This window comes from Morone saxatilis, unplaced genomic scaffold (assembly GCF_004916995.1).
Source record: "Morone saxatilis isolate NCDOM2014 unplaced genomic scaffold, NCSU_SB_2.0 Contig10, whole genome shotgun sequence".
NCBI lineage: Eukaryota > Metazoa > Chordata > Actinopteri > Moronidae > Morone > Morone saxatilis.
This window is the reverse complement of record NW_023339652.1, coordinates 13,159,848-13,174,323: the sequence shown is the minus strand read 5'-3', so window position 1 is coordinate 13,174,323 and position 14,476 is coordinate 13,159,848. Positions and strand designations below refer to the sequence as shown.

Genomic DNA, 14,476 nt, shown 5'->3' with positions numbered 1-14,476 from the left:
TATGTGCCATTCTCACTTGTATTGTATTCTGCAAGTTCAACCAACCGACACTGCCCACTCCTGTGATCATATTTAGGTTCAGTTATTGTTTTCACATCCCCAAAAAAGTCCTAAAATATACATTCTCAGTTATATATTTAAATGTAGAAATGTATTTTGTCTTTTGAAAGTAAGCACAAACGTGATACATACTTACATCTGAATATTTATTGTGTTTGGGCAAATAGTGTTCTGTAATTCGCCTTAGATTTTGAAACTTTCACAAATTTCAGTGCACACTCCCAATGCAAAATATATACTGCAATCTATAAATAATGCTATATTCCGTTGCCTATTGTATAGCACTAATCCAGTGCGCTGTCCTGAATGAGTCATGACGTCTGCATTGGGTCCTTCATCGGCTAGAACAGCATCATTTATCATTTAATTACCTCCTCTTGCTTCAAAGCCAAGATGTTCTTTACCGGATCTCAAGAACTAGCTAATCTGTCCTCAGACTGGAGTGCACTTCATCGCAGGGTGCTAGGTGCTCAGTCCTTCATACATTTTTTTAAGCCACTCTGGCCTGTCTCCAAACAGTAGTACTGGGGTTTCTCTACTGGCTAGCATGAATTAGTTAAGCTACACCCAGCAAGGCTAATGGGACAGAGAGCCTGAGAGTCACAGTGTTAATAAAAACAAGATAAGTGAATGTAGAACATTTTGCAGCAAGTTAATACTTAAATAACCGTTTAAGACATAACAGGCTCTGTGTTCATCTCCCTACATTTGACCGTGCATGTGGCTTTAAAAACATCACTCCTTCCATCTAATTTTCAAGGCTTGTTAACCAGCTGGCATTATCCAGTCGAGAAGACGCACAGTTAATTTTTGAAAGGGACAATAGTGAAAGAAACCTCAGCCATCAGACAAGAGCCATCAGCTCTTAGGAATATTCTAGTATTAAACCACTTCACACCAAATATGAGGCCGGGACCCATTCAAGGCTCACCTGTTATGTTCTTACAGCCACATTCACAGTCGGCGCTCTACTTTGTCTTCAAGGCCACAGCCGCACATGTTTTGTCATGCCAATGTTAGTTGGTTGGCCTATTTTCTCTATTTACTGTTGTTAAAGGTGGCTAAGCCTTTTGTGCGATGTGTGAAATGGGCCCTGGCAAACACTTCAAATCTGTGATGACTACTGCACTTTTCTGAAAATGAATACTCAAAGTGAAAATGTGAAATTTCAAACCCTTTGAGTGTGACTCACAGGTCAAATGGCTGCAAAACGTAAATGTGAAACAAATCATGTTAGTTTTCTCAACAAGGGATCAATTTCACAGCTTGTCTAAGAAATTACAGAGAAATCTGACAAATAATAATGTAATAAAAATGTCTTTAGTTCTTGGTTTTGTTTTTGTTTTGTCTGCTTTTTCTTGCACTTCTTGTTATATGGTCATTCCTGGTTTATGGATCCCCTTACAAGCCTGACCTTTGTACTTCTTGTTGCTTTGAATGATTTATCTTTGAAACCTATTTACCTGCATTCATTCACTCTGACAGTCAGCAAAATACCTGAAGTATAAAAATTACATATTACAGACCAACTATTTTTAAGTGTTTTGCCTTGTCCATATTGACTCTGTCTACATTTTTCTTTTCCTCAGGACAACTATACATTTGCCCAGCCAGGCATCCAGAGGAAAGTCAAAGCCCTGGAGGAGCTGGTCAGCAGGATTGATGGTGAGTCATCTGCCTTGCCTCCATCCATCCATCCTTCCACCCATCCATAAAGTACTTTCCTGCTCACAGCTCTGCCATTTTGACTTGATTTTCATGTACTTCTTCTTGCCTTGCCTGTATCTTGTCTTCTCTTCCTCCCTCGCTCACTCACATTGCCCTCTACCAACATTAACCAAGTCATTCTATTCATTTATCTAAATGCCTGAGGAAGGCTCCATATAGCTCCTACATATGTATATGTAGCAGAGAGGAGGAGGAAGGGGGGGCAATGATTGGCAAAAAATTGCCCTTATGTAGATTTTGTTCCTTAACTTTGACTTACAGTTTTCTTAACACTTGAATTCTTGTGTTAGAACTAGATACACACGAGGAAGTAATATTTGCTTTCACACCTAGATTCTTCTGCTGTCTGTGTCGGTTAGTAATTACGCGACACTGCGATCCCGTCTCGCTAATTTTTATTCCACCCGGTTGCAGGGGAAATGTGTACGTGTTGGTGATTATTAGCGCAAAAACAATGGCCTGCTGAGGGCTGGAAGTCAATGTGTGCACACGAGTGTACTCAAACACAGCTCGGTGACATTTCACACAAACACTCGCGACGTAGTGTTAATTAGCAATGCTGCTTTTTCTTCTGTTTCCCCCTTCTCCTTTTCATTTTGTCTAAACAATAAATGTATAAAATATAGTATTAATATATAGTTTTCTATCCAAACTTACCTTTGTCACTTAAAACGCTTGTAGCATTCGTAGGAGCACCACGATGCACTGTGCAAATCAAGGTCTTATCAATGCAAGCCTTTGTACAATGGTCATGTTCTAGGCTAACCTTGGTGCTGTCCGACTATCCTGTCACCCGCTCTGTCAGCCAAAGAGAGGGCAGGACTCGCCCGCTGCATTCAAATGGATGGGGAGAGAGAGAGAGTGCATACGTGTGTGTGTGTGTGTGTGAGTGTGTGTCAGAAAGAGTGGCCATGCAGTTTGTTTGCATGGGTGATTGTGACTCAACTCGCTTATAGACAGGTAGGGCGTGTAACAGTGGTGAAACTGATATACTGTAAGTGTGTGTGTACCTGTGTTTTTGAGAAGACTGCATGTTAGATTTGCACATATGGAACAGAAAAGAAAAGAAAATTGAAGAAGCAAAGTCCTCCCACTTCTCCCGAGCGCCACCACACCCCAGCAAAGACATAAAAAATGAGTCGACATTTTTACTGTATCTTATTCCATAAGTGCCCTGTCATCATAGTTGGGGCAGAGCCATTTTATACCTCGCTAGCTTGACATTACCCCCCTCTAATGAGATCACAGATAGCTTTTATCTTGTGTTACAGGATTGTTTTTCGCCCTCGACATAGCATCTGTTTTGGGAACAATGGCCTCTCATCATCTCTTCCAAAATTACCTATCAGCGCTTATCAGATGCAGGGTTATCCAGAGTGTTGTGCAGTTTAATAAAGGGCGGGGTCCTGTCTGTTCACAACAGACTGGCTGTTTCGGCAACTGGTACAGGTTTGTAGAATCTGATTTTATGTTCATTGTTTTTGGTTCTTTGTTGTTTTTTTCTGGATGTTAATGTTTTCTTTGAGATGACCAATCCCTTACATTACCAGCACTGGTGGTAGTTAATCGTGCAGCTCATTCATTTTACATCTGTTGGACAAAACTTGTTGCAAAATGAACAAATCTATTATTCTCCATTAGCTCTTGTAACCTTCCGAAAAAGGCCAAATTAAATGCTTTAGTTGTTGCTATGAACTTAAAGGTACTATGTTTCAGCCTTGTATCAGTTGGGTACAGAGACATTAGTGGTTGATGGAGAATTTTCTAAGGCAATGGGAAGTGAGACAAAGGATGGCGCGAAGGAGGAAGGTTTGATGTTTTTGACCTTCGCTCAGTGTTTCATTGCATTATTGTTTGCAGTACTGGGTCAGTTGGGAGAGGACATTGCTGATCCGTCTGTCTCGCACCACTTTCTCTGTCACCTTCTCTTTGCTTCTTTAAAATGACTGCATCTAGCTCCTCCTACAGTGTATATCTGTCAGATAGAGGGAAAACACACATATACTGTGCACTCGCAGAGAGGGAAAGAAAGATAACGTTAAGGGTTTTTATGATCACATTCTCACCATCCATTACCACTATATCTTTTAGCACAGTGGGGGAGAAAAAAGAAGAAGAAAAAAAAAAGACTGGATTTGTGCCACGAGGCCTCAGCCGTTTTTAAACGATGTTCTTCCTCTTCTCCTTCACTTCGCCATTTTCCTTCCCTGTCGTTTTTTACATACCCTTTGAAAGGCATATTTGATGGTAGAAATGAAGTGATGCTGTTGGATTCATTTCTAACAAATAAGTACAGCATATACAAATCTATGATGTTGTTTCTCTGTATTTCCTTACGCTACCTCATGTCAGGTATAAATGCACTGATCAAAGCTTTTACATTTTTTTTTAGACAGCATATATATATCAAACTGAATTTAAAGTGCATGATTTCAAGAGATAATAAATCACAAGGTTTCGAATATACGGTTTTATACCAATAATTTCTCTAGTTTAAGTCCTGTAATATCTGAGAAAACATTCCCTTCTCTCTCAAGTGTTGACTGATGTCCCTTTAACAAGGGCATTTCTCAAGTAAGCATCAACAATCAACTTACCAAGTACACTGACGGCACAGCCATCTGGAGCAATTTGGGATTTCTACATCTTGCCCAAGGATACTTTGACTGGAAATCGATCAACAGCCCTACAATACTAGACGACCCGCTCCAGCACCTGAGCCTCAGCCGCCCCGCAAAAAAGATACTTTTATCATAAAGCATTTTCTGCGTGTTTTTGTTAGATGTTAAATTTGGATATAATTCACGTGAATTCAGCACTATAATGTTACCTCTAATTGAACTTGAAGAAAGTAGGCCAAAAAAACTGCAAGGATTTGCTAAAAATGATCAAAATCAAAGCTGTTTATGTCTTTACTTTGAAATCAGTGGGGGGATATTGTTGGGAGGCTTTTACTTTGAAAATGTCTTTGTTTCTCTCTCTCTCTGCCTGGCCCTCCCTCAGACTCCCCCTCTCTGTAATTATCCTGCTTGTAATAAGTGACGCTAACTCCCATTAGCCTTGTTTGACGCTAGCACGTGTACCTCCTCAAAAGACAAGCCACTTTGTCGGCATGCCTGTAATGTTTCTCTGATCTCTTTATCTCTCCCTTATCTCTTTCTGTGTATTTGTTGCATGCAAGTGCATTAGCACAAGTTCATCAACATGCAAATTGCCCAAAGGTGAATTTATTTATGTAAATGAGAGGCCGCTCTGGCAGCGCACACTCTGAGCCTGAATTGTGTAAAAAGGCTGGTAGCTGGGTTGTGAGACTATATTGCATAATGAAAGGCAGAAAAAAAGGCTACAGTGTGTTTTTATGGGTTTGGAAAAGAAAAGTAAGATAATTTGCCTTTCTGTAGCAGCAGTTGCTTTTTGAAGTGGATATGCATTATGTGTGCAGGATATTTAGTCTGCTCCAGTTCTATTTGTTAAATGCGTTTGAGTGTTTTTGTTCTGGGGCTGAATTTATGTATAAATTCACATTCTAGGAGTGTGTGTTACAGTAACTTTACATTTCAGCTACTTAACATACTGTATGTTGGCATTTTGGATGCATTTATTTAAAGGAATTCACACATGCCTTACAATATACTTAAAAAAATATTCTAGACCAAATCTTGTAGGAAGTTGTTGGAAATGTGAAAGTTATGTCACTACAGTGCCAGTCTTTTGACTGTTGTGTATGGTAATTTTTCTTACTCTGGGCTGCTGCACATCTTAAGAAATAGGATGGGATTCTTCTTTGGATGATACAGTTTAGACATTGGCCTATTGCCATTACTGTTTGTTATTAATGATTCTTCTGAGAATTATTTACAATTTGTATATAGTCCAATACTGTACAGATATTCTATCAGTTTCCTTATTTCAATGAATCAATGAATGCTTGCTTAAATCAACGTGGTCAGGAGGTCAGCAACTGTTCTTCTGTTTACTTGATGGTATACAAGGCAAGTATTTTTAAATTTCCCTTGAGAGAACAGCCATGTTGAGGTCTTCTCTCCATGCTGCATGAAGTAAACAGATTTGATTCATCACATCGGGTCTGTAATTCTTCAGAGAACTAGCAACTCTCAATATTTTAGAAGAATTCCTCCAACAAAGGGTTCTGACTTTTTCCCTGGGACATGCAGCTTCAGCCTCAGTCTTTTAGCACAATATCATATATGTAACCATTAAGTGCATTAAGACCCCTTACAGGGTACGTGTGTCAGCTGGAAACAGTTAGACAGGCATAGCAACAGTAACTAATGATGGCGACGATTAGCAAACAATCAGTTATTTCCAAAGAAAAAGACCATAGACTGGAACAAAATATTGTGTATGCACACAGTGTTGACTGAGTTAGTGTGCAAAATTCTGGTTACGGAACAAACAGGACCCTGTTGCCTGGTTTCTATCTAGAGTAGTATTTGTTTAAATCTGCTAAGGTTGGCAAGAATAAAATAAAGGAGAGGGGTAAAGGGGGCTTAAAGGATACAGTAAAATGAGTACATTCTGTTTCGTATAAAGAGAGGGATCAATTGGAATAGTTGAAAAAAAAAAGCCTGTAGGAGAGGAAGAGAAAAAAAAGGTGCAACTGTAATTACGTTTTGCACCAAGGAGAGCATGAAGTCAGGCCGAATTGGCCTCGTCAGCAGAATCCTGGGAGCCCCTCACTAGTCACTGTACGACCTCTGACCTCCTGCTGTCCACCCGCACTTCACCAGCCATGGGCTACAGTCCGCTGTGAGCGGCGGACTAGCTGGCATCATGGCCTCCGTCCTAAACTTTAACCAGCAGTAGGAACGAAGACAAGACTCATCAGTCAATCAGTGTCTATGAGAGATGTCATCCTCAACCTCCCTCAGCCTCCATAACTACGCTACCCAGCATGCCGAGCATTGTGCCAGCTGGACAGCAGCCCGCGGTTAAAAAGTCACAAGTTTTAGCGCTTCAGTTCATTGTGGGTTTTTTTTCCCCTGTTGTTCTTTTTTTTTTGGTATAATTTTTAATCTCTCCTCTCCTCTTCTCCCACTGTGATAACTCCTCATGACAAATGACTCTCCCTTCCACCACTCCCCCATCGTGCACCTCTTCCTCTCTGTGTTTGGTGAAGTTGCTAATATTAGGCAGAGCAAGTTCATTAGTGTAATTTAACATTGTCTAAAGTTGTTCCACTCTCTCCCTCTCTGTTTGGCAGCTAGCTAAGATCTGTCACCATGATGCATTCACCGTTAATGAGCTTGCCTTGTTTATGCTTTTACAGCAGCATGTGATAATTAAACTGCAGAGAGGAGTGTGAAATAATCGCTTTGTGTTTACTTCGCGCCCTGCTCATGTGGTGGAGTGTGTGCGCGATTGTCAAACATGCATGTGCGAGCAAAGGGAGGCAGGTATCACTCAAGTGGTTGCTGTGTGTGCTTGAGAGTAATAATGTATGTGTTCTTGGCTGGAAATATTTTACATAATATTTGAGCAATTAAAGCTTTATTAAAGCTGTGTTTGGGTGTGTGTGTGTGTGTGTGTGTGTGTATGTGCTTGTCAGTCAGCGCTGATTAAGAGCAGAGTGTGAGAGAAGAGGATGCTATAGTTCCTCCCTAACTGGCTTTTTTCATAGATTCTCTGACAGCTCTTTAATTACAGCTCTATTATGAAGAGTGTGGGTGTGGGTGTGTGAGTGTGTGTGAGAGAGAGAGAATGAGTGTCATGGGTTTGATGACTGAAATAGGGAGTCGCTGAATACTGAGTGGTATTTTTAATCTTTTTGTTATGTAAAGAAGCATTAAACAAACATTTATCAAGAACAGAGAAGAGAACAAAGGCAGCCACTCTCAGTGTCACAGCCCCATATGCAGCAAATTTTCAACTGACGTTTCTTCCCCTCATCCATTCTTGTCAGCCGGTGTTCGTGCCAGCCTGCCAGACTATGACACTGACACTGACACTGGCATTTGAACTCCACGTTGAGACCGTATTGAGACGGCCTGATGCATCGCGGACCTCTCTGTGTGTGGTTTGTTGGAAGTGAGAGAATATAATCCGAACCAATTATGGGAAGAGAAAACAAAACAACATCTTATGGTTATAAGGAGACAGATGTGGACATCTAGTAGCCAGCTGATGTTTGTGTTTAGAAAAACAAAGTGTCGACTTGGCTGATGATTATATTCAGCTATTTTTGTGTGTGTGTGTGTGTGTGTTCTCAGCTGTTGTTGATACCAAAATTAAAAAAGTCCAGTAATGTGCGCAGAAAAATCCAGAAAAATAAAAAACAACTATAAATAAAATACAAGTACTAACCCTGAAGCCAAAGCCTGATGTACCTTGTTTTCTATCCATTGTGTTTCAAGAGCTTTTTAAAAATCAGCTATACAGGGTCAAATATTCCCTCATTGCAAGAACTATGGGCGCTGTTTATGTTCCGTCCACCGCACACACACACACACCACTCCGGTGTGGGAAATGCCAACAACTGCACCAAGCCTGCATTAATACACTGAGAAAAATAGTTCCAAACAAATCGTCTGTTTACTGCAGTTTGAGAAATGTTATGAGTAATGAGTAAGGTTGCTAAAAACTACAGTGCCCCAGCTGTTTTAAGTAGTTATTTAGCCTTTTTTTTTTTTTTTTTTGTATAAGTGTATTTTCTGTGAAGATTTAAATCTTCAGCAGAAACAAATGGGTGTGGGGCTAAAGGCCACAGACAGGCTGAGGAAGTCATATGTGTGGTACTGGTCTTTGCATTGTATTTCTTCAAATTAGCAGAAAATAGACTGTGTTGTTAGCAATTACCCTTTAAGTTAAAATGAAAGGACTGGTTTTGTTTGAATCCTCCACATGCCAAAGTCTCTAATGTCACAGTGATGACTGTTTGCTAATTCTCTGTCCAATAAAGCAGAAATTCTTCGCTTAATTTCATGTGTTTCTAGGCCCTTCTCTGCCTGAAATTCGGCAGTGGCAGCCTAGATAAACTAATCACAAAATTACAGTAAAGGCACTCTGGGACATGATTAATATTTCAGAGGTGAGTAATCAAATATTTGCCTGTCGTAAAAAAACTGAAAAGAAACATTTTGAAATGTGTCTGTTTTGGCAGAGTTTAATTATGGGTTGGACCATAAGTGTGCCTAAAAACTGTAGCTATTCATGACTGTAATTAATACTGAGAAAGAGGGTGAAAAATATGCTTTGTATAGCATTAAAATCAGTGTTGAGCTTGTGTAGTATTAAAATCACCCCACTTCCACTTGTGACAAAAGAGATAAATTGCCAGAATTTTCTTAAATCCTCACAGGGGCTTGAGGAGGTTTTGCACTGACTGACCTTGTACAACATAAATCGACAAAAATACACTTTTAATCTACTCCTACTGGAAGCAATAATGTCAAAGAAATAATAAACACACAGTCTGCGCTTTACATAAACAAGCCTTCTGTCCTCACCTCTGGATGCTATTGACCTACGCTATATGCACTCTGTTCCTCACCGGACTGACGTGCAATTGCTTCGGAGCTTCATTTGACAATGAATACGCTTCCTTCTTCTCATCTCAGTTTGGTGTGTAGCTTTTCTCAGACAATTCTGATAGCTCTGTAATTGCATCTCTATTATGAGGAAGAGGCTATGTGCGTGATGGTTGCGTGCGTGCGTGTGACACTGACTGCAGTAGTTATTAAGAGAGAGGGGAGTTATGAAAGAATCTGTCCATCTACACAGTAGTTACTGTCACCATTACTATAGCCAGAGCCTAATTGAATTTTTGTCCTTGCAGGCATCTGAATCTTTGCTGTTTTTATTTTGCCGGTCTTCACTTAAATATAAATGCAATCCTTAATCAATGTGTGATGTTGTGTTTAAAAAGAAGCGATTATTATTATTTTGACAGAGTCCGTGCACCGCCACATGCAGCAGTACGAGGTGGAGTACCTGCAGTTTGCCTTCCGCTGGATGAACAACCTCCTGATGAGGGAGCTGCCACTACGCTGCACGATCAGACTGTGGGACACCTACCAGGTACACACACACACTCGCACACATGCACACTCTATTGTTATTGTGCTTTTTGTTATCTGTCCATTTCTATCTATCAAGCTCTGCATGGGATCTCAGAAACAGGGATTTTCTCTGATAATGACATCTATGATTGCCTCAGAAGTGGTGCTTTTGTGATTCCTACCATTATATTCCAGCCAACCCTAGTGGCATGATGCAACATAATACAGATATTTTAAGGTGTTTAATCATGGCAGGTTTCTCTATGATAGTCCTAATTCTACAGAGCGTATAATACTCAGCCCCATCACACAGCCATGCAACTGATAAATGTACACTTTAGCTGTTTGTTTAACAGGATGATTTGATCAGTTCAGTGAAAGCACAACACATATGGCGTGAGAAAGTGCTGGGTTGATGTATAGTAGTAATGCAAGGAACGCACAAAAAGGATGCAAGGAAGTAAAGGTTTAAAAAACCTTTCTGCAGACGATTTGTGGGCGAGGGATTGTAAAGGATTAGTTAATTCAGGAGTGAAACAAAGATGTCAGTAGACCCTTTCAAACATGAAACAAAAGTTTTAGCTGTTTAGCTTTTAGTTTAATTTTATGGCTGCTCTGTTCTTTTGTTTATGTGAGTGTGAAACTAAAGCCTATTACTGTGTTTGACCTAGATGTGTAAAAGTGAGAGTGCAGGATCTTAATCCCATTCAAACACATCTGGACCTGTTTATTCTGCTGCCCTTTCACATTTACACACAGCTTAATAGGCAGCACCTACAGTTACGGCAGATTGTTAACCTCAGTTGGCGTTGTCAATAGCACCTAATGTCAGCTATTGATTTGGTGGGGTGTGTGTATATGCCCGTATATGTGGATAGTCCAGGTCTTGAGCTGAGTACATATAATGGATTTTCCAGTTGGCGCAGAGGTTGAGAGTGTAACACATGTGATTGCGATGTTTGATTAGACGAGCAGAGTGGAGGGAAGGAGCATGAAGATAAATGGAGAGTTCACTGGTGGCACTTTCAGCTACTAGTTGGCTTCACAAACATATACATGTCTCTTATATATATATATATATGTGTGTGTGTCTATTTGTATGTATACATGTAAGCGCAGCTGTCTGCCTTCGTCTACCCTATGTTTCTGTCTCATGTTTACAATCCCATATTCACAATGGGACAATACTATTAATGATAATAATGGATAATGGATAATACTGACATATTTAAACTTTGGTTTGTGTATTTTGTGTTTATTTAACTCAAATGTTTGATATTCCCACAACTCTGAAGTCACTGTGTGAAAGCTATAAGTGCAATCCACATTGGAAGTTGATTGAAGTTGCTTAAATAGTTGCTTCCCATTTACACAAATGCTACTATTTGTGTGACATTTGGTTGCAAGCTTATTAGATTGGGAGAGGAAGCTAATAATAAGACCCTAATAATGGGTAAGAGATGAATGACTGTAGTAAAGTGTTGAAAAAATGGAGGATGAGAGGGGATGGAAAGAGAAAGGTGTGACAGTGTTAGACAATAATGGCAAGAGCAAGAAGAGAGAACATTGGAAGGACTAAAACAGCTGAAATAAGGACACATTGCAGTTTGGTCCAACAACCCATAACTTGGATGAATAAATATCAAATGCATCTTTTCTAAATCATTATGAACTCTGACTGAACTTTGGGCAGCATGAAGTAGATTGCAACTGACAGGTAAAAGCCATATAACAGCGAGGATGGTATTTTTCTTACTTGAATTAAAACACAGCAACCATTTTTTGTTTCAGGTTTAGTTTGTCTCTCCAAACTTAGAACGCTGATAGAACTTCATCGCTGGCTCGTGAAAAATACATTCTGCTAATCACATATGTTTTACTTTACTGAAAAAAATATTTTTTTCTTATCATGTTATGAAACAAAATTTTAATCATGCAAAGTATCGTATGAGCACTTTCAGTATTTTCAGCATTACTATTGCTTCCGAGTATTCTCATTACTATAATCCTGCTTACAGTGATTGATCCCTGCCAGCAAAGATTCTCTTCACTTTCTCTGTACTCAATGACATAAAAACTGCTGGGTCAGCTACAGTGCTACACTCATCAACCTGGAAAAACGAGTCCTGAGCACTCAAAGTCCCCCAGTTAAATGCCGTCTCTCTGCTCATATGACTTATGTGGGGGAGAGTGATTAGGAAGCCAAACAAAGCTATTTTTCTCAGAAAAAACACTTTGGTTGACCCGACAGCAGCACTATGTTTTCATGAACCCGCTTCCTGGTCAGCCATCTCTTATAATTACTGACAGGCATTGAATTTTATTCTAGTGAAGGGTTGATACTAAATCATGACAACAAACTCCAGTTCTCTCCCATTTAGGAAGTTTTTTTTCTTGTGCATTTTGACTGAACTACAGCCAGCTGGCAGCTGGTGTAGTGCTCAATAGGAACATCTTGCAGGTGTATTTACATTTCAGAGAGTGAAATGGCGGATCGCAGGGACTTCTCTTTCACTTAGCTGAGTCCTTCCTGTTAACACACTGTCAGGTTGTCTGACACATTGTTCAGAGTCACTTAAGTTATTCTTGATGAATGGATTGCTGGAAGGGCTGAGGAATAGAAAGGGTGACAGATGGACGTGAGGAAATGTTTTATTTATTTATCAGGAGATCCATGATAATTACATTGGAACCAGAGTGCATGGCTTTTACAGTACTACACTTGATTATCCTGGTAAAGTAAATGTACATATAATTAACACCTAGAGCAAACGCTACATACTAGCCTCTGTACCTGACCCAGTTCTACCGTGTAATTGTCTCTGTTATATGTGATGTCTGCTTGGTGTCCATAGTAACAAGCAGTTGTTTTTCATCATGCATCATTCGCTAAGAGCTCAGTGTCAGATCATCATCCTACTGACAGAAGGGAAAAATTAAAGAAAACAATACAATGAGCAAAATACAGTCAGAGAGACACACCAAGAAATATTTGAAGGAAACAGAAAGCCCTGCTTTCAAAATGAATTTACAGCATCATAGAAAATAATACCTCCTGACATTTAGTTACAATTCATCAGTCTCATTTCCTGAACACATTTACACCTTGATCTCAGAACAGTGAGTACACTGGGTGTGATTTGTTATTTTTATTAGATTTACACAGTACGTTTGTTTAAACAGGCACCTAATGAAGAAAAGATATGTTAATAATCGTTAATATGTGGTATTTCTTAAAGGGAGTTTGGTGCAGAGAGATTTTTGCTAAATTCAGACTGCTAGTATATATAGTTTTTATGGAAAGTATCGCCATAGCTGCAGTACGTGAAAGGATACAGTGTTTATAATCACCTTAATTCTTTGCTAGTTTTAAACTAAATACCTGTAAGCGAACAACACAGGCTACACTCTTACATCCACCGTCCACAAGTCTAAAAACAGAACAAGGAATGAATGATTAAACAGTGTTGTTGCTTTGTCGTGACTTGACAGCAACCCAAGTACACATTGTACTTGTAATCCATCTTCTAAATATTTGATGTTTTACAATGTCGTTTGGATCGCACCCCCCCCCCACACACACCCTTTTAGACAACACACAAACACGCACATACACCTTTTCTGGCAGGCTCTGTCACAGTCCCTCACCTCCAGTCCTACCCTGGTAGGGATATTAGGCCATTTCCACTCATGAAACTTTCAGTAGAGCTGACAGCAAGACACAACGCTGTTTTTGTCTGTACTGCTCTCCTCTACCGTACCTTTTTCTTTTAAACGTTTTCTCCAACACTCCTCCCAACGCCCTCTCCGCTCGGCATCTTTCGTTTAAGCTCCGCCCAGATTTCTTCTTCTTTCCTTCCTTTACCTCCATGTCCAGCATCACACTTGCCCTTAAATGACACTGAAATTAATTGGGTATGCTCCACAAAGTAACCCATAGCAAGTGATTTCTGCAAAACAGCATCCTTGTACTGCTTCCTAAATTTCAGCTCCTGAATCACCAGAGCCCGCTTTCTCAGTGCTCAAGGATTCACAAAGCGTCCTTGATTAGGAGGCTTCTGGTAAACAAAGCGTGTTCCTTACCTTGTGAGTATTATTTTCTGTTTGTTTGAGATTTTGTCATGCTTTCCAGACCTTACCTCTGAGGCACAGATGTTTTTTTTTTTGTTGTTTGGTAGACTATTGTTGCATAGGCCCCTTTTCCATACAACCAAATATGTATTATTTATCAATCCTTAAACAGACTCTATTTCTAAACTAGATAAATGCAACTTTTTGACAAATGTCCTTAAAGCACGTTCGTGATTCTCCACAAAATGGAAAAATTTTGGCCTTGTAGATGCAAAAAAAACCTAGTGTCTGGGTCTATCACAAATGCCTATAATAAACAGAAAGACCTTGCCCTTTGCCACTGAGTGTTTGTGTGTGTGTATGTGCGTGTGTGTGTGTTCCAGGGGAGATTTTAACCTGAATGTTGTAATGTCTCCACTGTGGTCTTCTCTCTGCGGTGCGGCCATCTGTTCAGTAGCCCGATCCAGCACAAGACAGCGCTTCCTCTGTCTTCCTCTCTATTTCTGTCATCTTCTCTTTCTGTCTTTCTATCTGCAGTCTTTTCCCAACATTTGTATTCTGTCTTCTGTCTCTTTTTTTTGGGGGGGGGGGGGGGGGGG

General features: G+C 39.9%; 1 protein-coding gene across 1 annotated transcript in view; it reads left to right on the top strand.

The window, feature by feature from the left end:
- The window catches only part of tbc1d22a (TBC1 domain family, member 22a), a 98,806-nt gene that overhangs the window by 61,082 nt on the left and 23,248 nt on the right, over positions 1 to 14,476 (top strand). Inside the window, exons 11-12 of the mRNA XM_035676095.1 lie at positions 1,650 to 1,725; positions 9,698 to 9,825. Of these exons, the coding sequence (XP_035531988.1) occupies positions 1,650 to 1,725; positions 9,698 to 9,825 (204 nt within the window). The remainder of the gene's footprint in view (positions 1 to 1,649; positions 1,726 to 9,697; positions 9,826 to 14,476) is intronic.